This window comes from Tachyglossus aculeatus, chromosome 16 (genome assembly GCF_015852505.1).
Source record: "Tachyglossus aculeatus isolate mTacAcu1 chromosome 16, mTacAcu1.pri, whole genome shotgun sequence".
Taxonomy (NCBI): Eukaryota; Metazoa; Chordata; class Mammalia; order Monotremata; family Tachyglossidae; genus Tachyglossus; species Tachyglossus aculeatus.
The window spans coordinates 43,561,038-43,583,889 of record NC_052081.1 but is presented as its reverse complement, the minus strand read 5'-3'; the positions used below and the strand labels follow the sequence as shown (position 1 = coordinate 43,583,889).

At 47.5% G+C, this 22,852-nt stretch overlaps 1 protein-coding gene across 3 annotated transcripts in view; it reads right to left on the bottom strand.

The window, feature by feature from the left end:
* The window catches only part of NFYC (nuclear transcription factor Y subunit gamma), a 73,039-nt gene that overhangs the window by 15,963 nt on the left and 34,224 nt on the right, over positions 1 to 22,852 (bottom strand). For all 3 annotated transcript variants that reach the window (XM_038757740.1, XM_038757739.1, XM_038757738.1), the window contains exons 2-3: positions 5,009 to 5,121; positions 10 to 81 (exon numbers count right to left, since the gene is read on the bottom strand). In XM_038757740.1, the coding sequence (XP_038613668.1) occupies positions 10 to 81; positions 5,009 to 5,113 (177 nt within the window). In that variant the 5' untranslated portion in view covers positions 5,114 to 5,121. The remainder of the gene's footprint in view (positions 1 to 9; positions 82 to 5,008; positions 5,122 to 22,852) is intronic.

Sequence of the window (22,852 nt, the reverse complement as noted above, 5' to 3'; positions counted from 1 at the left end):
CAATTTTACCTTCACGTCTTCATCCAGTTTCATGATCTTCTTAATACGGGCCAGTGGGAGCTCCTGCACACGGAAGTCTTTCTGCAATGACCAACGGGAGAGGCATAAACACCCGGGCAGGCCGGCCGGGAGATTTCGACGGCCTTAGCTTTTCTCGGTAGGGGAAGCGGGGAGGAGGAAGGAGCAAAGGAAACCAGGAATTGCAGTAGAATTAGCCTTTGGTGAACCCGCCCAAAGTTCCTAAACTGTCTACATGTCTCAGGGGCCCACTAGACTGAGACAGGGTCTCACTGGAGATGGGTTGGGGGGGAGGAGGGAATAAAAAAAGTCCATCTAGGGAGCATTTCTTTGCTCTCTCCTGGAGGTAGCCCCAGCCCTGGGAAAGCCTAAGTTCCCAAGGAGAGTCTGATTCAAATACCAAGGACGCTTCACTAGGCAGCCACCCCCGGAGTTTGGGGCTGAGTGGCTACTTTGGCAGCAGACGGCCCAACTCATCGGTGGGCGGCTTGGGAAGTCAGTGCTCCCAGCCCAGGCCATTTCCGGGCTCTGTCCCCTCCCAGTCACAGAGCTTGAGGGTTGGGGGAAGCTTCCAAATGCACTGCCACTTGGCTCATAGATCCTCTGGCGCAGCTTTGCCTCTTGCTTCCTGGAGGCGGGTCTGACAGTGGGAGTCAGCGTTGACTTTCGGAGAACACTGTGAGGCCTGGTCCCTGACTTTTGCTCAAAAAGTGAGGCGGAAAAGAGGAATCTCTGCTCTAGATTGGGGCTAGGGGCAGTGGGAGGGGGTTGGGGAAGAAAGCGGCTCTCTTTACTGACCTGGGCTGCTCAATCACTTGAGGTAAAAGGTTTTGGTGCTCAAGAGAAAGACATTTGTGCACGAGCCTGATGGAGGCGATTCTAGAACACGACCATTGCCACAGTGAGGGTCGTGGTTGGGGGCGGTACTGGAAGCTGACCCTCACAGACCCCAGGGGAAATCAGGATGATTGTCCTGGGGGTGAGGTGCCCACACAATGACTCCCTAGGTTGTGGGGCGCTGACTCTGGAATTCTCATTTTTTGTCTCATGGGACAGTGGCTATTGTTTTGAACCCAGTGTCATTAACTGGGGCGGGGGGCGGCAGGAAGCACTTCCTCTGAGCCGCTGGGAAATCACAGCTCGGTGTTGGTGAAAGACAAGTGACTCGTTTCTTATAACACTGCAGACTCTCCCCTCCACAAGTCCTGGAGAAAAATAGAAATGAGCGCCTCCGCCGCTTGACTTCTGCATGTCTTGTGGGGGAATTTTGGACCAAGGGCAAACCCAGCGTGCTGCCTGGCTACCGTCCAGCTGAGCGAACTTTAAACATCAATTCTTCATCTTTTCCTTTCCCAAATTAGGTAGCAACGTTTTCTACGAGACCGCCGGCTAACCCCAGAGAGGCAGAGGCACCGAAAGTCTGGTTCTGGCTACTTCACTGAGGGGAGATGGTTTGGGGGCGTTTTCATCAATTAATAATCACTCCTATGTTTTGTAGAACAGGCTGCACCAGCTCTGGGAGAAACCAACATAACTGGAGGGCTCCACGTATGGCCACGATGACCTGTAGCTTTGGGATAACAGGCACACTCCGGTCGGCTGTTTTGGCACGAATGGACGGAGCAGAGGCGTCGGGGAGAACACAAAAACGTGGAAGGTCCCTGGCTGAACCAGGGACCACATGCTGGTGGGAGGTGACCCTGCTCTTGTTGGCTACAGTGGACTGGGGGCAAGTGGTCAGCTGTTGGTAATTTAAAATCTGATGCTGGGATCAAACGGATAATCCTCTCACGGAGGAGGGCTGGCTTCCTAAGCCATGCCAAATGTACATTGATTTTTTACAGGTGCTAGAGTATATTGTGTTCCTCATTCATTCATTCAATTGTATTTATTGAGCACTTCCTGTGTGCAGGGCACTGTACTAAGAGCTTGGGAGAGAACAATATAACAATAAACAGGGGAAGCAGCGTGGCTCAGTGGAAAGAGCACGGGTTTTGGAGTCAGAGGCCATCGGTTCAAATCCCGGCTCCGCCACTTGTCAGTTGTGTGACTTTGGGCAAGTCACTTAACTTCTCTGTGCCTCAGTTACCTCATCTGTAAAATGTGGATTAAGACTGTGAGCCCCACGTGGGACAACCTGGTCACCTTTTAAACTCCCCAGTGCTTAGAACAGTGCTTTGCACATAGTAAGCGCTTAGTTCATGCCATCATTATATTATATTATTATTATTAAACAGACATATTGCCTGCCCCCAATGAGTTTACCTCCTATTCTAAGCTTCTCCACCCACCCCAAGTAAAGAGCGGTAGTTTTATAGGCATTTGCTGGTGGCCACTGCTGCTTAGTTGTAGGATAAGCTTAACACCAATTAGAGATCAAATCACTTGACTTCCATGACAGGTAATTGCCTGCCTTGGGGAACAGGCCTGGCCACTGCACTTCAACCCTAGTTTTTCTCCAGGTCGGGGGGTGTGCAAAGAAAAATTAAATTCTAGGTTTTTGGAGTTTTCTGGTCTCTAACACTTTTGGGGCATTTTCATAAGCTTCATCTCTGCTTGGGCAGTTCCGAATCACTTCATTTTTTGAATGTCTGAAAGAAATGTTGATTTGTGAGCCCAAACGCCTTTGATAGATCTAAAGAAGTTTGGTTTAGAAATGATGTTGTGAAGGTTTTTTTTGGCGGGGGGCGGGAGGTGCAAAAGTGCACAAAGACCCCAAACCACATGATTATGCACTATTGACATAAGTTCTGACTGTTTTCTAAAAGCTCTGCTTGGTGATGGGGACCAATTTTGAGGAGAAAGCCAAGACTTTAAATTGCTACATTTTATGTGGTCAAGGGGCATGGGACAAGACAGGTAAAATTTATGACCACTTGTCTCTCATGTTAGACTGCAAGCTCTTTGAGGGCAGAGAACACATCTGTTAAATCTACTGTATGCTCCCAAGTGCTTAGTACAGTGCTCTGCACACAATAAGTGCAGTGGATGATGATGAAGAGGGAAATTCAGGTCAATTTTCCTCAGAAGAATGTTCAAGGATATCTTTTTTCCTCCGCTGCCAAATATACAGAAGTCTGGGTCTTCAGAAAAAAGTATTTTTTTAAAACATCTGTTAGAGCCCATCCACCTAAAGATAGACTGGCCCGATGCCTGAATCCTAACAGGCTGTCCGAATCTGCTGGGTCAGCAAACCCGCTTGACAGAATGACAAATCAAAACTCCGCTGGTTGGGAGGGAGACAGTTAAGTGGCCAAGACCACACTCCTGGAGTTTATTCGATCCAAATAATATCACACTCACAAGTTGGCTAATGCTTGGTAGATGTCACTGTACAGCAGAAAAGTGCCAAGCCGGAAAACAGGCGGCCCTGGAGGGCCCAACGGACTGGATTCTAGGATGTTAAGCAATACTGCTGGCAATTAATAAAATAAAGTTTCCTGCATCAAAAGCATTGTGTAGGACTCAGTGGACAGGGCTGGAGCCTGGGAGCCAGAGAACCTGGGTTCTAATCTTGGCTCTGCCAATTGCTTGTTGTGCACCTCTCTGTGCCTCAGTTACCTTCATCTGTAAAATGGGGATTAAATCATACTCCCTCCTACTTAGGCTGTGTGCCCCATGGGAGACTGTGCCCACCCTGGTAAACTTGTATCTATCCCTGTGCTTAGAACAGTGCTTGACACATAGTAAGTGCTTAACAAATACCATAAAAAATGGGGAGATCACCCATGAAACTATTTTTATCCATTGCCCCTTACCTATAATTTATTTTAATGTCTATCTCCCCCACTAGACTTTAAGCTCCCTGAGGACAGGAATCATGTCTACCAACTCTACTGCATTCTCCCAAGCCCTTAATACAGTGTTCTGCACACAATATGGGCTTAATAAATACCACTGACTGATTATGCATTACTTCAGTCTTCTTCTTTGGGACATGCCTGAAGAGAGGGCTACCCCAGCTTTTTTGTCAAGCAAGGGCCAGGGCAAATCACCAAGTCTGCTTCCTAATTTCAATCATCAACAATCATCAATGCAAGTAAGATGTTGGTTGGATTTTAGGTGCTCCTGGGTGTGCGTCAGGAGTCTGAACAATCTAAAACCATCTCACCCGCCACCCCCACCAGGAGGAGAAACAGAAGGGCCGGGGGAAGGAGAGAGTAGAAACAGAGACAGAAGGCAGACACAGAGAGAGAGTGTCAGTCTAGAGAGTGTTGGAGAGGAGGGCTCATTGTGGGCACGGAACATGTCTACCAACTCTCGATACTGTACTCTCCCAAGTGCTTAGTACAGTGCTCTGCACAGGGGAAGAGCTCAATAAATACCATTCACTGATTATGGGGCACAGCTCCAGGGAGATGTGTGACAATCCAGGTTCCCCTCTAGTGGATCTTTCCAGGTCCTTCCCCCCAACCTCCTCCCCACCGGCTGGCTCTCTCCTGCCACTGTCCCCCATCACTGGATAGCATGGTAATACATGACCATAGGCTTAGTAGCCCCAGCCGACAGATCCTACCAGGTGGACCCTGAGTTACCTGAGTCCCTGGGTCACTCTCAGAGCCAGAGATTGCTTCAAATGGGGAGAAATTTGTCCGGGTCATGGAGACCATCGGTGGAAGATCACTGAGGGCTCCAGGGCCCTTAATCCCTGTCTGAAGGAGACCGGACTCTTAGCTCCTCCCCGAATTGCCCTTCCCAAGAGATGGGCCTGCAGGAAGATGGCCACCGAGGCAACTCTGCTCCCATGTGATCCTCTGCTTCTGGGGAATCCAGCCACCTCCCTGACTTGGGCAACGAAGGCTTTTAATTTTTCCTCCTCAAAGCCAGGCCTGAGGGACTTTCCTCTTTCATGGGGCTTTGTTTTGGGAAGCAGGCGTGACACTGAGGAAAAACCTCACACCAACTACTGCCTTCTAGATAGTCCCCTTCGAGATGTTACTTCTTTCCTCAGTTCGTCTCCCCCTGCCTCCCCCCCCCGACTCGGTCTTACCACTGTCAGATTCCGGATTTCTTCCATGACTCGGGGCCAGAAGGACTGCAAGCTTTGCTGGGCATCACTGCTGCCGGCTCCGCCAAACCCGCCGTCTGTGGACATTCTGACAGCTGAGGAAGAAACAACAGAGTGGATTCGTGAGACCATGGGTGTCAACACCAGGGATGGCCCTTGGTCCTGGGGGCCCGGCCTCGCTCAGTTCAGATCTCTGATAGGATCAGAGTGGTGCCAGTTACAGCTGGAAAGATCCCTGATGGTGGCCTAGCCTGTCCCCTCCTGATATCCATCCCCCCTAGACTCTCTACCCCCTCTTGCACCCCCTACACTCAAAGTGAAGAGTTTGGAGGAGACCCCCTTGGCGGTGCAAGTTCTGTGGGGGTTCTTGCCTCATATCCTTATCCTCTGCCGCTTCCCCCACCTGTAATTCATTTAAATGTCTGCCTCCCCCATTAGATGGTAAGCTCCTTGAAGACAGGGGGTGTGCTTACCAGATCTACCCTATTGTGCTTTCCCAAGTGCTTAGTACAGTAGTCCGTACACAGTAAGCACTCAATAAATACGAGCGATTAATAGATTGATTGAAAAGGACATCACAAGCTTCCAGTAGCATTTCCAATGCTTAAACCTCCACAGAACAACCCATATTTTTCCCACATGCTCAAAAGCTACCACTCACCTGTCTCCCTTCCCTCTAAGGCCGCAAAACCATTGGCCTCCACCGGCTACTATCACACCCTAAAAGCTCGTGGAAGAGCAAGAGTTTTGTTCACTTCCATCAGGCCGACTGACTCCTCTCCTCTACGGTCAGCAAACTCTTTCAGACTCTGGGATGAATTTGCTAGATGCCCCAAAAGATCGGGAAGGCCTGAATGCAGGAGGAAAAGTGGGCTGCGGGAAGGAGGAAACCCAAAAAATCATTTTCCACTTTTATAACAACCGGAGGCTTGCTGCCAGGCAGAAGCCAGCTTGGGAAACAGTGTGGTCTAGTGGACAGAGCACAGGCCTGGGAATCAGAAGGACCTAGATTCTAATCCTGGATCCACCACTTGTCTGCTGCGTAACCTTGGGCAAGTCACTTCACTTATCCGTGCCTCAGTTACCTCATTTGTAAAATGGGGATTAAGACTAGGGGCCCTATGTGGGACAGGGACTGTGTCCTCCCTGGGCAGCTTGTATGCACCCCAGCGCTTAGTACAGTGCCTGGCAGATAGAAAGCGCTTAAATACGGAGCCGGGTTTCGAGAGATCACTTTTGGTTGGGGGTGACTGGAAGGGTGCAAAAAGACTGGCTTCGCGTTGTCTGTGTGCTGCTGAGAGTTCTGCGGTCCTGAGGAGAGAAAAGCGAACTTTTCCAGGTGGCCAGAAGTGCTTACCTGGCAGAAAATAGGGCTGCAAAGGAACAGCTTAATTAAACACTAAAGGGTGGGAGAGAGGGGGACCATGAGGGGGCTCCCCACGGAATTCCTGGATTGGGGAGGGATTTGGAAAGCTCAAACGTGCTGGTGACAGAATGCTGGCAAACAGCTGGCTAGCTAGTTAGGAACGGCCTGATCCTGATGGGACGCAAAGAATAAAGCAAATCGCAGCATGACAGGACTTGTTACTCTCCAGGCCTAAGAAGCATTTGTGTGAGGGCTGGGAAGAATCGCCGGCCACCTCTGGTCCGCACAAAGCCAAACAAAGCCAGGGCTGAACTGGGAGAATTACTAAATCACTCTAAATCCTTTCTTGGGATTGGTGGGAGGTAAATGGGGGGGGAGGGGTGTTCCCCAAGATTTCTTTGATGTTTTTGTTTAAAAGCAAACCTAACCAGCGTGTATATATTACATAGTTCAAGGAGAGGAGGGAGGGAAAAGAGGAGGGGCTAGAGCGAGATCTTTAAAAAAATGATTTCAACATGGGTGTCATGGCATTAGTGTGTGGTGATGTAATGGGAAAAGGCGAGTAGCCAATTTCTGCTCCAGGAGCTGCAGGCCTAGCCTCTTTGGAGTTAATGGGAGCTGGGTGTGAATCCCTGAGGGCAGAGGGGGTTCAAACATTGCTGGGCGGGAAGAGGATGGCAAGGCAGCAGCATGGCCTAGTGGATAGAGCATGTGCCTGAGAGTCAGAAGGACCTAGGTTCTAGTCCCACCTCCACGTCTGCTGTGTGACCTTGGGCAAGTCATTTAACATCTCTGTGCTTCAGTTACCTCATCTGTAAAATGGTTATGAAGACTGTGAGCTCCATACTGGGATGGACTGTGTCCAACCTGATTAGCACCCCAGTGCTTAGTACAGCACCTGGCCCATAGTAAGTGCTTAACAAATACCATTAAAAAAAGGAGGGGTGGCGGGAAATGACTTGTTGTGGGCAAGGACTGATCCACTGGCTTTCATCTTTTAGTAACAAGTTTTAGCGAGGAGCAAAGGTGCTCGGGGGTGGGGGTTACCAAGGGAGTCCTGGAAGGACAGAAGGGATGGAGGGGGGCTTAAGCATTGCCCCCCATGTGTTCAGAGTATGGCTCTAAGGCAAGTCCAGACCTTTCATGGGAGGTTTCTTCCCCCCCCATGACATTTGTTAAGTGCCTACTATGTGCCAGGCACTAGGCACTGGGGTAGATACAAGATAATCAGGTTGGACGTGGTCCATGTCTCCCATGGGGCTCAGTTTTAATCCTCACTTCACAGATGAGGGAACTGAGGCACAGAAAAGTTAAGTGACTTGCTCAAAGTCACACAGAAGATATGTGGTGGAGCTGGCAACAGAACCCAGGTCTTCTGACTCCTAGGCCTATGCTCTTTCTACTACGCCACACCCTCTGGAGTTACCAATTAATCATGTTCACCAAGTGCTTACTGTATGCTATGTGGAGCACAGTGCTAAGCACCTGGGAGAGTACAATACAACAGAGTAGGTAGACACATTCCCTGTCTACAATGAGCTTACAGTCAAGGGGGAGCTATTCATTAACAGTGCAAAGGCCCACAGAGGAGCGGTGCCCTCCCCAAGGTCACAGAGCAAGCCAGTGGGCAGGGATGGAAATTCAGGTGTGAAGATTCCTAGTCCTGGGTTCTATTTTCCCCAAGAATGTGTGGAAATAGAGTGTCTCACTGGCTCTCCCCCGCAATTCTAGTCCTCTTAAAAAAACAACATGATGATAATGGTATTGGTGGTTACTAAGCATTTACTATGTGCCAAGTGCTGTCCTAAGTACTGGCACGGTTGCAAGATCATCAGGTCCCACATGGGGGCTCAGAGTCTAAGGAGGAGTGAGAACAGGTACTGAATTTACCATTTTACACATGAGGGAACTGAGGCCCAGAGAAGTGAAGTGACTCGCCCAAGGTCACACAGCAGACAAGTGACGGGACGGGGATCAGAACCCAGGTCCTTTGACTCCCCAGGCCCACCCTGTTTCCACTAGGCCACACTGCTTCTCTGACCTGAACCTGTACGCCCAATGGCAGACGTGCTGCTCATCCCACTGAGGCCAGGGAGGAAAATTTGACTGTTTCTTAAAGGGTGATGTCCTCACTGTGCCTCGGAGAGGTGGCCAGTGCATAGACTCTAGTGCAGTGGGGTTTAGGATTCTGGGAGCCGAGTTTACAAACATTTTGTGATGACTGTTTCCCAGGTGTTGGCATGCCCCAGAGATGCCAAGTAGAAATCCTGCCACCCACCTTGAGCCGGGTCCCCAGTTGGCCCACGGCGGAGAGACTTTCAGAGCCCACTCTGTGAGCTGCACCCTTTCCCCTGAATTTCACCGAAAGGGACTGGCAGCAGCAGGACATCTGTAAAGATGAGCCTGCACGAGCATGAATGAATCCCTAAAATGGTTGGCTTGGAGCCACGAGCTGTTGCAATATGGGTCACATGTAAGAAAGTTACTAAAGCTTTTTGGAAACAGGAAAGAGTTGCTGCACTTAAAAAAGAAAAAAAACACCCCCCAAAACAAAACTTGGTTTGACAGGCTCATCTGCTCAGGCAGACAGCATTAGTGTGAAAAACCCAAGCCCGTTTTCTTTCATTTCAGATTTCTGACAAAAATTCTTTGTGAACTTTAGCTTTTGCTCTCTGATAACTTTCCCTAGCACCCCTCATGGATACTTGGAGAAGAAAGGGGTCAACTTCGCCACAAGGAAGGGGAGGATTGGAACTTGATCTTCCCATACCTTTGCTCAGAAATGAACAGTCCAATATCCTAGACTAGCCCCTACGGATAATAGGTAACAACCACTGGAAAAGTCTCAGTTCCCTGAGGTGAGTGTAGAGCAGCGTGGCCTTAGGGGAAGCCGTGTGGCCTCGTGGCAGGAGCACGTGGCTGGGAATCTGAAGTCCTGGCTTCCAATCCTAGCTTTACCCCCTGCCTCCCTCTCAAGACTGCAAACTTGTAGTGGACAGGGAATATGTCTACCCACTCTTTTGTATTGTATTCTCCCAAGCACTTTGGTTAATAAATACCACTGATTAACAATACTGCAGTTGTCATTATTATTATAGCATGAAACAGTTTTTTCTGCCCCCGCCAAAACAGTGTGGTTCCTCTTGGAGCAGACCTGGGGGGATGACGATCAAACGGTTAAAGAACCAAGACCGCGAAGCAGGAAATCCTAATGGAGAATCCAGATGACTTCATTCTGCTCTCCAAACAAGTGAGCTAACAAAGCAAACAGGAGACGGCATGAAGTGCAGGCAGAGCGCTGTGTCCCTGAGCGTTTTGGCTTTAAGGTGCAGGATTCAGGGATAATTTGTCTGGTTCCATGGGACTATGGGGAAAGGAGAGCTGTGGTTTCGAAAGAGGTGGCTTGGGGGCTAGAGTCCCTGAAAGTGGGATTGGGTGAGGCCCCAACCACCTTCTACTAGGAGAATTGGGTATACGTACTGTCCCTCGAAAGCAACTTCAATCGGAAGTGAGAAGCAGCGTGGACTGATAGAAAGAGCCAGGCCCTGGGAGTCAGAGGACAGGGATTCTAAACTGGCTCTGCCAGTTGCCTTCTGTGTGAATTTAGGCAAGTCCCTACACATCTCTGGTCCTCAGTTACCTCATCTGTAAAATGGGAATTGAATACCTGGTTCTCCCTCCTATTTGGACTAGGAGCCCCATGTGGGCCAGGGACTGTGTTCCACCTGATTGACCTGTATCTATCCCAGCGCTTAGATAAGTGTTTGACACACAGTAAGCGCTTACCAAATTTCATTAAAAAAAAAAAAATCTTGGGAATCACAGATTTTGGCCCCATCTGGTCCTGGAGGGACCTAATATTGCTTTGCTTTGTTGGTTTCGGTTAAATGCCAGAAGGACTCAAAGCCATGACCCCTTCCTAACCCCGGTGAAATCACCACTGGTGCCAAAATAGCCAAAGGTGAGGATGACCAGGCTTGGACAGAGTCACTGTTCACGCTACATTTGCTAAGATTAATTCAATGGGAGACCTTCTTGGATTTGTTTTATTATTCAGCCCACCAGCTGAAATATTTATCATTTGTATTAACTGAATTACTTAACATACATCTCAATGCTAGGACCTGGACAACAGGAAAAGATATTGCTTTTAATAAAAATCCTCAGGGCCGGAGAGGAGGCTGAGAGGCTGATTGAGAAACCAGACCAACCATGGTGAGAATAATAATAATAATAATAATAATGGCATTTGTTAAGCACTTACTATGTGCGAAGCACTGCTCTACGCGCTGGGGGGGATACAAGGTGATCAGGTTGTCTCACGTGGGGCTCAGAGTCTTAATCCCCATTTTACAGATGGGGTAACTGAGGCACAGAGAAGTGACTTGCCCAAAGTTACACAGCTGACAAGTGGCAGAGCCGGGCTTAGAACCCATGACCTCTGGCTCCCAAGTCCGTGCTCTTTCCATTGAGCCATGCTGCTTCTCTTACAGGCCTGGAAGTCAGAGGATCTGGGTTCTAATTCCGGTTCCACCATTTGCCTGCTATGTGACCTTGGGTAACTCACTTAACTTCTCAGTTTTCTCAACTGTAAAATGGGGAACAAATATTTGTTCTCCCTTCCCCTTAGCCCCATGTGGGTCAGGGGCTGTGTTCTACCTCTTTAACTTGTATTTACCCTAGCATTTAGAACAGTGCTTAATGCATATTAAGCGCTTATGAAATACCAAAAAGACCAACAACAAAAAAAACCCCTTTACTCTATGTCTCCTTAGGGTGGGCCAATTTAGGCAAATCCCACTCTGGGCCCAGTTCAATCCAAATTGAGAGTGCTCTTAAAACAAATGAAAATGGTTTACTTTCAAAAACAGTTACCGCATCTGTAAAATGGGGGTTGAAACTGTGAGCTCTACATGGAAGAGGAACTGTGTCCAACCCAATTTGTGTCCACCCCAGCACTTAGTACAGTGCCTGGCACATAGTAAGTGCTTAACAAACACCACGATTATCATTATTATATATAATTATTAATAGAAACCAGACTTAAGCCTAGTATACAAAAATGCAAAACTGCCAGTTCACGTAGTCATAGAGCCTTGTTTTTTTCCTGGCTTACAAATATTCAGCAGACTGAGGAGCAAGAAAGAGAGCTACTGAAATAGGACAACTAACAGTAGAGGTGAAACCAGTCCAAGGGTCTGTCTGACCATAATAAGCGGACCGGGACTGCTCGGTGGAGACCCAGTTTGGGGATGACGATGAGATCCATCAATCAATAGTATTTACTGAGTGCTTATCGTGTGCCACACAAGACAGCATGTTAGCTAATCACAGGGACTTAAGAGGCCTCTCCCACACTGCATATCAGAGTCCGGAAGAGAGCCGGCCCCCTGAAGCTCCCCACCCATCCTGCAGGACTTGGGCAAGTCATTTAACTTCTCTAAGCCTCAGATGCCGTATCTGGAAAATGGGGATAAGATAGAGCCCTGCAAGGGTCAGGGACCATGTTTGACCTATCTTTGTATCTTTTTTTATGGTATTTGTTAAGCGTTTACTATGCGTCAGGAACTATGAGCTAATCAGGTTGGACACAGTCCATGTCCCACATGGGGCTTGCAGTATTAATCCCTATTTTACAGATGAGGCAACTGAGGCACAGAGAAGTAAAGTAATTTGCCCAAGGTCACAAAGCAAACAAGTGGAGAAGTCAGGATTAGGACCTAGCTCCCTGTGACTCTCAAGCCCATGCTCTATCCACTAGACCATGCTGCTTCACCATGTACCTGTCACCGTGTTCATTACAGAGTAACTGCTTAATACACTCTGCCAATATCCTTAGGAGGATTGGGCGGGGGGCAAATATTAGAATGGCTTTGGGGCAGAAGAAAATGAAAAAGACAGATATCCTCTCTGCCCAACAGGAAGAATGGGCCTTTAGGTGACATCAAGAAAGCGGGTTCCTTTTGAAAGCAATTCAAGATGATTGCTAGTGGCCTCTCACCAAAGGCAAGCCTGAGAGGAATGGATTTCTCACCGAGGGCAATCTTTTAGCTGGAGGCTCGTGCCAGTTACCCAGTGCTGAATTCTGTGCCTGTGGCACAGGGCTAGCTTACCTAAGAGAGCATGAGTGGGAGACCAAACCTCTGACCCGATCCTATGTGGGCGTCCAAGGCAGGTTAGCTCAATCGGGGGTGGGGAAAGAACCCATCACCAACAAATACGCTTGGCCTCCAAAATCTGTTCGTGCAAGGCAAGGAAAGATCACTGGGGAAGAAGCAGTAAAATGGGGATTAAGACTGTGAGCCCTATGTGGGATGGGGACTGTTTCCAACCCGATTATTCTGAATGTACCGCAGCACTTGGTACAGTGCCTGGCATAGAGTAAGTGCTTAACAGATGGCACAAAAAAATAAAAAAAAGGAGGCTTAGGCACAAAGTTCGGACTTAGAAGAAACTGCTGCCCCTGACTGGATGGAGGGCATTTCTGGTTTTGGACACTGCACTTGTATCGAGGATGGAGAGACAGCCGGCCCGACCCCCCAGCTCCTGCACCTGGAGAGAGCCGAGGGCACCGAACACAATTAAAGGGATAGAAAAAGGAGAGCCAGCCAGCCCCTTGAATCACCCTAACCACCCTGCCTGACCTTGGGAAAGTAACGTCACCTCTCTAGGCCTCACTTACCCCACCTGTAAAATGGAGATCACATAGATTGTGAATCCAGGGTGGGCCATATAAGGAACTCTCAGGAACTGGCATATTTAGTCTCAAGAACTGAAGAATAAGGGGAAACAACTATCTTTAAGGCTACAGAGGGCTTTTAATAAATAATGGTATTAAGTACAAACACTGTACTAAGTGCTGGAGTAGATAGAAGATAATCAGGTTAGACCCAATCCCTGTCCCACATAGGCAGGGAATGTGCTCATTACGTTGTTATACTGTGCTCTCCCAAGCGCTTATTACAGAGCTCTGCACACAGTAAGCGCTCAATAAATACGATTGACTGACAAGGCATAGACAAGTCACCTGGAGAGCTGACTTACTCGCCTACCTGGTACCAATGGCTTCAACAAGAACAATCAAATCTGCAGGCAGGCTGCATGGTTCTCTGCTACCATATCATTTGCCCTCTACAATCAAAAGCTGGGTGAGTTGCAGGTGAGGTTTCAATTTTTACGATATTGTATTCCTGGAAAGGAGCGACTTATAAAACTCTCTCTTAACCGTGAGCAATTCCAACTCCACTTTCGTACCCTGGGGAGGCATTGGGAAGATGGAAAATGAAGTCAAGTGACTTGCCCACAGGCTAATCGGGCATGGGAGTTTTGGCTTGCGGATTTAAGGAAAAAGGACCTTCAGGTGGCCCTCGGTTTCTTGGTTCACTTGTCCACCACCATGGTCTGAAGGTAGGTGAAGTGAGGAAATCACTGCAGACATTCAGCTGGATTAGTTAGGTGGGTGTTTTCTATTTTTTTTAATGGTCTGCTTTAAGTGGTTACTATATGCCAGGCACTGTTCTAAGCACAGGGGTAGATACAACTAATCAAGTTGGACATAGTCCCTGTCCCACATGGGGCTCACAATCTCAATCCCCATTTTACAGATGAGGTACCTGAGGCCCAGGGAAGTGGAATGTCTTGCCCAAGGTCTCACAGCAGACAAGTGGCGGAGCCGGGGTTAGAACCCAGGTCCCCCTGACTGCCAAGACCGTGCCCTATCCACTAGGCCACATGGCGTCTCTGGGTGGTGCCCCGTGGCTCCCATTCCCTTTCCTAAAGTCGTGCCTAACCTGAGCATCCAAGTTTTCCGGAGAAACAATATTCTGTTTCCAAAATCTCTGCTGGTAAACCTTGGCCTGGTGTCGGCCGGGGGACAAGGTTACATAAATCCAAGAGTGTTCTGGCAGCCGGGAGCGCAGGCTGAGTTTGTTGAGCCACCTGAAATCTTTTCTGAGCACTTCTGCACCTTTCCAGTGCCTCCTAGCCTCATTTTCCATTGCTTTTTCCACTCGTGTTATTGCCTAGTCTCCCTCCATTATGACATGACACACTTGCTCCTTCCGCTGACATTTGATTTCTGATAGGACATTGATTCGGCCTTTGGGAATGACTTCATCTTCTCTTTTCCCACTGCCAAGAACCAATCTAATCATTATATTCCAAGGGACAGGAGGGTAGGGTTGGCCACCCAATTGATTGTCTCAAAGTCAGGGGCATGGAATATTGTACCTGCATTGACAATTGGGGGTGCCACTTTCTCCTATGCCCTGAGAGTGTGTACACACACACACACACACACACACACACACACACACAGAAAATCTCTGCCCTCTTCTTTCCCTCTCTCCCACTCTATCTTCTCTCTCTCTCCCTAGACATACACACACACAAAAAACAAACAAAAAAAACCTCTCTGTTAATAAAGTGCCCAAACAAGAAAGCTCAGTTTGCCATAGGTGACTGCAGGAATACCACATCCTGGACCTGCCAAACTCACAATAAGGTCTTTCTGATCAAAAGGGACGAGAAGCTCATCCATATTTCGATTCTTTAGACCCTGCTCTTCGGCACCATGTACCGAAAAGAGCAAACCAGAACTGCAGGCCAGGAGAATTAAAAACATAACTCTTCAGCCAACATAAAAAGAGGGAACAAAATACCAAAAGAGAGATGAGCACTGCCCTTTAGTAGAACATTGCTCTTCTATGACAAATGTTCTTGGGAAGTACCTGGTAATTAATCACACCAAACAAACATTGAGTCTTAATACAAGATGCTGGAACCACCCCCAGCATCCAGTTGACAAAAGTGGGCTGCCCTCCTACTTGGGTGAACCTTCAAATAATTTCCCAGCTATCATGTCAGATTTGGATCTAGCTTCTTGGGCAAGTCACAACGTCCCTGTGCCTCAGTTACCTCATCTGTAAAATGAGGATTACGACTGTGAGCCCCGTGTGCAACAGGGAATGTGTCCAACCCGATCTGCTTGTATCTATCCCGGCGCTTAGTACGGTGCCTGACACATAGTAAGGGCTTGACAAATTCCACAGTTATGATTGTTCAAATCAATGGTATCCAGTACATCCTTACTGTGTACAGAGCACTGAACTAAGCATCTGGGAGAGCAAAATATTATATAATACAATATACGCGACCCAGGCCCTCACGGACCTACAGCTCCACTCAAGTAATTTGCTCGAAGTTGGGTAGGAGGGAAGTAACGCAGCCTAGTCAGTCAATTGCACTTATTGAGCACTTACTGTGTGTGCACAGTACTGTATTAAGCACTTGGTAAGTACAATATAACAAAATAAGTGACACATTCTTTGCCCACAGTGAAAGAGCAGGGTTCTGGGAGACAGAGAACCTGGGATCTAATCCTGAATGTCACTTGCTTGCCTGTGGGACCTGGGGCAAATCACTTCACTTCTCTGTGCCTCAGTTATCTCATCTATAAAATGGGGATTAAATCCTAACCAGTCCTATTTAGGCCGTGGGCTCCATGTGGGACAGGGACTGTGGCTAACGTGATTATCTTATATTTATCCCAGCACTTAGTACAGAACTGGGTACAGAGTAAGCACTTAATGAGTAGTACTTTAAAAAAAAGGGGGGGGGGGGGGCGAAGGAATGTGGTCCCCCAGTGGCTGAATAAAAGACCTGAATATTATTTTACACTGCAATAAGCAGGCAATTAGGGAACAAGCAGGCCCCCATAGCCCGTAGGGCGACAACCCAACGACATTGAAAATCGAGCCACCAAGCCTGATGATGAAGAACAGGGTCCTTTTCTACAATCGGTCAGTGTTATCTACGAAGCGCTTCCTGTGTGCACAGCACTGCACTAAGCACTTGGGAGAGCACAATACAACAGGGTTGGTAGATGTGTTCCCTGCCCACCAATCAATCCATCAACGGTATTTATTGAGTGCTTCCTATAGGCAGAGCACTGCACTAAGCGCTTGGGAGAGCACAATGTAACAGAGATGGTAGACACATTCCCTGCCCAACAGTCTCTCAATCAATCAGTGATATCTATTGAATACTTACTACATGCAGAGCACTGTACTAAGTACTTGGGAGAGAACAATGCAATAGAATTAGCAGACACTTTCCCTGTCCATAACAAGCTTACAGTCTAGAGGGAGAAATGGACATCATTAAAAATAAAATTACGGTTAGGTACCTGAGAGCTGTGGGGCTGAGGTTGGGTCAGACAGTTAATCGTGTTTGTTAAATGCTTACTGTATGCAAAGCACTATAGTAAGCACTGAGGAGAGTAAGATATAACAATAAAACTGACATATTCCCTGCCCACAATGAGCTTGAATGGCTAGTGCTTACAGGATACAGGTCCAAGTGCAAGGGCGACACAGAAGGGAACGAGCCGTGTTTTTTGACATCTGTCTCAGACCACCAAGCAGCTGAGTGACAACTCGACTTGCTTGCCTAGAAGATACTCAGCCATCAGAACCACCTAGCAGCACAGCCTAATGGACAGAGCATGGGCCTGGTTGTAAGAAGGACCTGGGTCCTAATCCTGGCTCTGCCACTTGTCCACTGACCTTGGACAAGCCACTTCACATCTCTGTGTCTCAGTTACCTCATCTGTAAAATGAGGATTAAGACTGCGAGCCCCACATGGGACATATACAGTGTCCAATCTAATTAGCTTGTATCTACCCCAGCCCTTACAACAGTGCCTGGCACTGAGTAAGCACTTAAAAAATATCATACAAAAAACCAAACTAAAACCAAAAACACCAGAAGTGAAGACCGCTTTCTCCACCCCTGATGGATGTGGCTTGTTTTCCGTGGGACAGTGCTCGGCTCTAGTCCCCAGGGCCCAGCTGTGAGACCACTTTGAAGCCGACTTCTGAGAAACCATTCCCAAACACGGCTTCCCAAGAGGCTGCTGCCGCCTGAACTTGTTCGGCTTAAAGGCCAGCTAAACTTTCAAACTGGCAGCTGACCCACCTTTGCTGGGGGGGAAAAAAGCGCCTGAGCATTGAACGTGTTCCACTTACTATACAAGATGGGGAGAGGGGGGAGAGGATGATGCAAGAGCAGCTACCCTCAACTGGGTACTCTTATCAATCAGTGGTATTTATTGAGTGCTTACTGCGTGCACAGCATTGTACTAAGCGCTTGGGAGACTACAATACAGCAGAATTAGCAGATACATTCCCTTCCCATAACAAGCTTCCACATTCCCCTGTGGCAGGCTTGCTGACTGAAATGGGAAAAAAATAGGTGCCCATAATAGTAAAAATGATGATCAATAATTGTCGTATTTCCTAAGCACTTACTGTGTGCCAAGCACTCTACTAAGCCCTTGGGTAGATACACCAAAAGCAGGTCCCACATGGGAATCACACTGTAAGCAGGAAGGTACTGAATCCCCATTTTACAGGTAAGGGCACTGAAGAATGCAGACTGTAAGCTCCTTATTGATCAATCAATGCTATTAATTGAGCGTTTACTATGTGTAGAGCACTTTTCTACGCACTTGGGAGAGTGCAATGAATTAGCAGATATGTTCCCCGCCCATAACAAGCTTACATTCTACAGGGGGAGACCGACATTAACAGAATAAATAATTTATAATGGGCAGGATCATGCCTACCAACTCTATCAAACTGTACTTTCCCAAGTACTTAGTACAGTGCTCTGCACCCAGAAAGTACTCAATAAGTACTGCTGATTGATCGACTAAGAAGGCAGACTACTTCTTTGGTCCCAGAGCCGATTCAACTCTAACAGCAAAGAACAGCTCTGCCTCTTACCAGGGCCCACATTCACTAGCATCAAGGGCTTTGAAAGCCAGGTGTTCACCATGCTTCCTGAAAAACAACTTGTTTTGGGTACATTAGAAAACTGGAGAAATGTTTATGTTGGCTAGAAGGGGTCCGTTCTGTTTCAACCCCATGGTACCAACTGAGTGTGTATGCTGTGCAGAGCATTATACTTGTGGGTCTTTGGGAAAATACAGAAGAGGTCAAGAGCCTGCTCTTGAGAAGTTTACACTGTAATGTTTCATTCCCACAGGAAGCAGCGTGGAAAGAGCATGAGTCTACCAGAGGACCTGGGTTCTAATCCCAACTCCATCACTTGCCTGCTGTGTGACCCTGGGCAAGCGACTTTGCTTCTCTGGACCTAAGTTTCCTCAACTGTCAAATGAGGATTCAATACCTGTTCTTCCTGTGAGCCCCATGTGGGACAGAGACTATGTTCAACCTGCCTAACTTGTACCTACCAGTGTTTGACATTTAGTAGGCACTTACCAAATACCATTAAAAAACAAAGCAAAAAAAAAAACCCCAACCAAAAACATTCCCAACCTCTCCTTCAAGTCCTTTGGCCCCCAGACGCAACATCATCATTCCCTGTCTAGGATGGCCTTCATTCAGACTTCTGGTGAAATGCCTGATTTTGGGCTATTCCATACCCTGTCCAGCACCGGGTGGGTTGGAGGGAAGACGACAAGTGACCAGCAAAGGGGAGACCACTATTCTTGGGTTGACTTCCCCTGTAGAGTGGAAGCTCCTTGTGGGCAAAGTGTCACTTTGTTATTCTGTACTTCCCAAGGGCCTAGTTCAGTGCACCACCCTGCAAATGAGCACTAGTTAAATTCACTCAATCATGGATATTGAACGCTTACTATGCGCAAAGCAATAAATGCTAACGAATACCAAGATACCTATTAGGGGCAGGGGCTGTGTCTGGCCTGATTATCTGATATCTACCTAGTGCTTAGTACAGTGCAGTATAATAATAATAATACAATTATAATTATTACCACCAGTGAAGCAAACCACTTAGGAGGAGTGTATTGAAAGGAAAGAGATGGTAGACAGATCCTTGGAACTCAGTAAACTTTGAAAGCTTTCAATGGCTTGGATTATTGGCTCAGAAGACCAGCAAAAAACTTGACATTCAGAGAATCTTGCTTGAAGTTTGATTTGAATCAAAGCTGGAGTTATACCACAATAATAACTGTGCTGTTTGTTCAGTGCTTCCTATATGCTGAGCTTACTATATACTAAACGCTGGGGTAGATACAAGAAGATCAGATCCCACATGAGGTTCACGGTCTAAGTACGAGGGAGAACCACAAAGAAATGCAGACTGCTAGACAATCAATGGTTTTTATTGAGTGCTTCCTGTGTGCAGAGCACTGTACTGAGCCCTTGGGAGCGTGCAATAGTTATTAGACGTGATCCCTGCCATCAAGGAGCCTATTTTGCAGAATCCAAATCCTTAATTAGAATGACTGTCCATTTGTCTATGTGTGACCTTGGTCAGGTCACTTCACTTTGCCCTGCCTCAGTTACTTCATCTGTTATGGACAGGGAACATGTCTGCTAATTCTGTTGGACTGTATTCTCCCAAGTTCTAAGTACTGCACTCTGCACATAGTAAGCACTTAATATCATTGATTGATTGATCTTTAAAATGGGGATTAAGACTGTGAACCCTATGTGGGTCATGAACTGTTTCCAACCTGATTAGCTTGTATCTACCTCAGTGCTTAGTATAGTGCCGGGTACATAGTAAGCGCATTACTGTAAAAAACAAGAACAAAAACAAAAAACAACCATCAAGATCAACCTTCTTATCTCCAAGCAAGCCCATAGCTCAATGTGACCAGACAATAATAATAATGGTATTTGTTAAGCGCTTACTATGTTCCAGGTACTGTACTAAGCGCTGGGGTGGATATAAATTGGGTTGGACACAGTTACTATCGTGCATAGGGCTCACAGTCTTATTCTCCACTTTACAAGTGAGTTAACTGAGGCACAGAGAAATGAAGTGACTTGCCTGAGGTCACAGCAGACAATTGGCGGGGCAGGGATTAGAAACTATGACCTTCTGACACCCAGGCTCACACTCTATCCACAACACTATGCTGCTTCCCACTAGGCCATGCAGGTAGAGGACCACCTGCTATTAAACTGTTTTCAGTCCAACATAAGTGACAAAGAGAGATTAAGAATGGAAGATTTTGGGACTTGTATCTGTATCAAACCCTTCTCACTTTCCTAATGGTGAAATCTGCAAAGCAAAGGCAGGCCCAAGAACTTGAAAAGATTTGTTAGAAGTCACGCTACCCTAAACCCCTTTGGGGATTAGAGCAGGTGACCCAATGGCTTTACTCCATCTCTAATTTCAGTGATTTGTGTTGACATGTTTAAAAAAGGGGGAAGGAAGGGAGAAAAAAAAAAATCTTGGGCCAGAGGCATGGAAATATGGTATTTTAAAAATTGGAAGACTGTCTTATCCCCCCTATTTATAAAATAGGGAGTCATTTTTGCCGTCCTTTGAATCTGTTAAATTGGCAAACAAGGAAATACCTCCAAATTAGTGCAGGAAACTGCTAGGAAAGCAAGGGTAGTATGTGTCAGTCCTTCTGGCTGGGAAGGTCACAGTGAGGGTTTTGGGTATTCGCCTCCAGATCATGACATCCTGCATTTCTGTTCTCCCAGGTGCAGTTCCTTCATCACTGCAGTCTCCCCCGATGCAGTTACCTCTAGACTGTAAGCTCGGCATGGGCAGGGAAGGTGTCTGCTAATTTCTCTTTTACTCTAATAATAATAATGGCATTTATTAAGCGCTTACTATGCGCAAAGCACTGTTCTAAGCGCTAGGGAGGTTACAAGGTGATCAGGTTGTCCCACGGGGGGCTCACAGTCTTAATCCCCATTTTACAGATGAGGTAAAAGGCACAGAGAAGTTGAGTGACTTGCCCAAAGTCACACAGCTCACAACTGGCGGAGCCGGGATCTCCCAACCACTTAGGATAGTGCTCTGCAAGTAGTAAGTGCTCAATAAATACCACTGATTGATTAAATGCCCTTGATTGACACCTCAGACCATGGTAGCACGGGGAGTTTGCAGCCTACGGGTCTCCACAGAAAGGATCATGGGAGCAGACGCCGGAGCCGGCAGAAATGCTGTCTCTGGGGAAGGAAGCAGTTGGGCTTTGGCTGGGCTGGGCCTCTCTGTCTACAGCCCTGAGCAGGGCAAAGTTGACCAGAGGCATATGGCAGAAACCTAAATATTAGTGGTAATGGGAGTTGGGGTGTGGGGAGACAGGCTGGAAGTTCTTGAGGATCCCAGGCATCCATCTAGAAGGGGCTTTTCAAGGAATTTTCACCTTGATTTGTAAAAGGGGAAAGGGCAGAGTTTATGTGACTGCATCCCTATTTCCCTATACAGTCACTGATCTGGAATTCCCTGTCCTCTTTTCCACCCGCCCCAGCTTCTTAGTTTGGGCCACCTTGTCTCTGCTTCAGAGGCCTCCCACAAGCCCTTGGCTCTCTCTCCACTTGACCCCCTTCGGCAAAACAACCCTAATCAGAAACCTGCTGGCCCAGAGGATCCCATGTAGTATCAGAGCTACACCACAAAGACTCTGTAGCTCTTTTCCACAGCCTGGCCAACTCCCTGTGGACAAACCTGAGGAAATATTTGAAGGATGAGAGAAATTAGTAAATGAACAAACAAAACTTCTCTCAACTTCTCAACAGAACTTATTTCCTTGTTTTGTTGTCCTGGCAAGTGAGATGTTTTTTGGTTTAAGTGAAACCTCACCTGTGTTAATTTACGTCCATTTCCTCTTGCTTATCCACTATAACTGAAAACTCCTTGAGGGCAGGGACAGTGTCTACTAACTCTACTGAACTCTCCCAAGTGCTTAATGCCAAGAAGGTATTCAAAAACTTCCTTTGATAGATTGATGAACCACTGGTCAGAGTTCCCCACCCAGACAGCCATCAGATATTCAAAAATGTATTTACCTTTTGGCCTGTTTTCAAGTTGAGCAATGCCAGATGGTCTCATCCTTCTCCCAAGGACTCATTCTCTGGGGGCCTCCTAACTTTCTCTCCCATCAGTCTGACAATACACCTGCCTAGAACGTGATTGTTGGGGGCTGGATGAGAACAGATGACCGTGTTTTTACCAAACCTCAAGTGAGGGAAGACATGCTGCAGAACTCGCCCATTTTAATGTCACGCACGCCAAAAGTCTCTCTGGGGATGTGGCCCACTGAGTCCAGAGACGCATGAGCTGCTGCCAGAAGGTTACGCTCCCCAATTCCCTCCTCCCATTCAGGCTGAAACACGTGGCAATAACGCACATTGCGGCGGGCTGGAGTACGCAGAATCCAGAACTGAACACAACAAAGAAATGAAAATTGTGGTATTAGCAAAATGCTTACGATGTGCTAGGCTCTGGGGCAGGTACAAGATAATAAAAGACAGACACAGCCCCTGTCCCTCAGGGGGCTCAGCATCAAAGAGGGAGAGAGAACCATATTGAATCCCCTCTTATGGCATCCTATGGAAGAGGAAACGAGTCGAGAAGTGACTGGCCCAAGGTCACACAGCAGGCGGGTGGCAGAACCAGAATGAGAAACTGGGTTCTCGGACTCCCAAGTCTGTGCTCTTTCCACT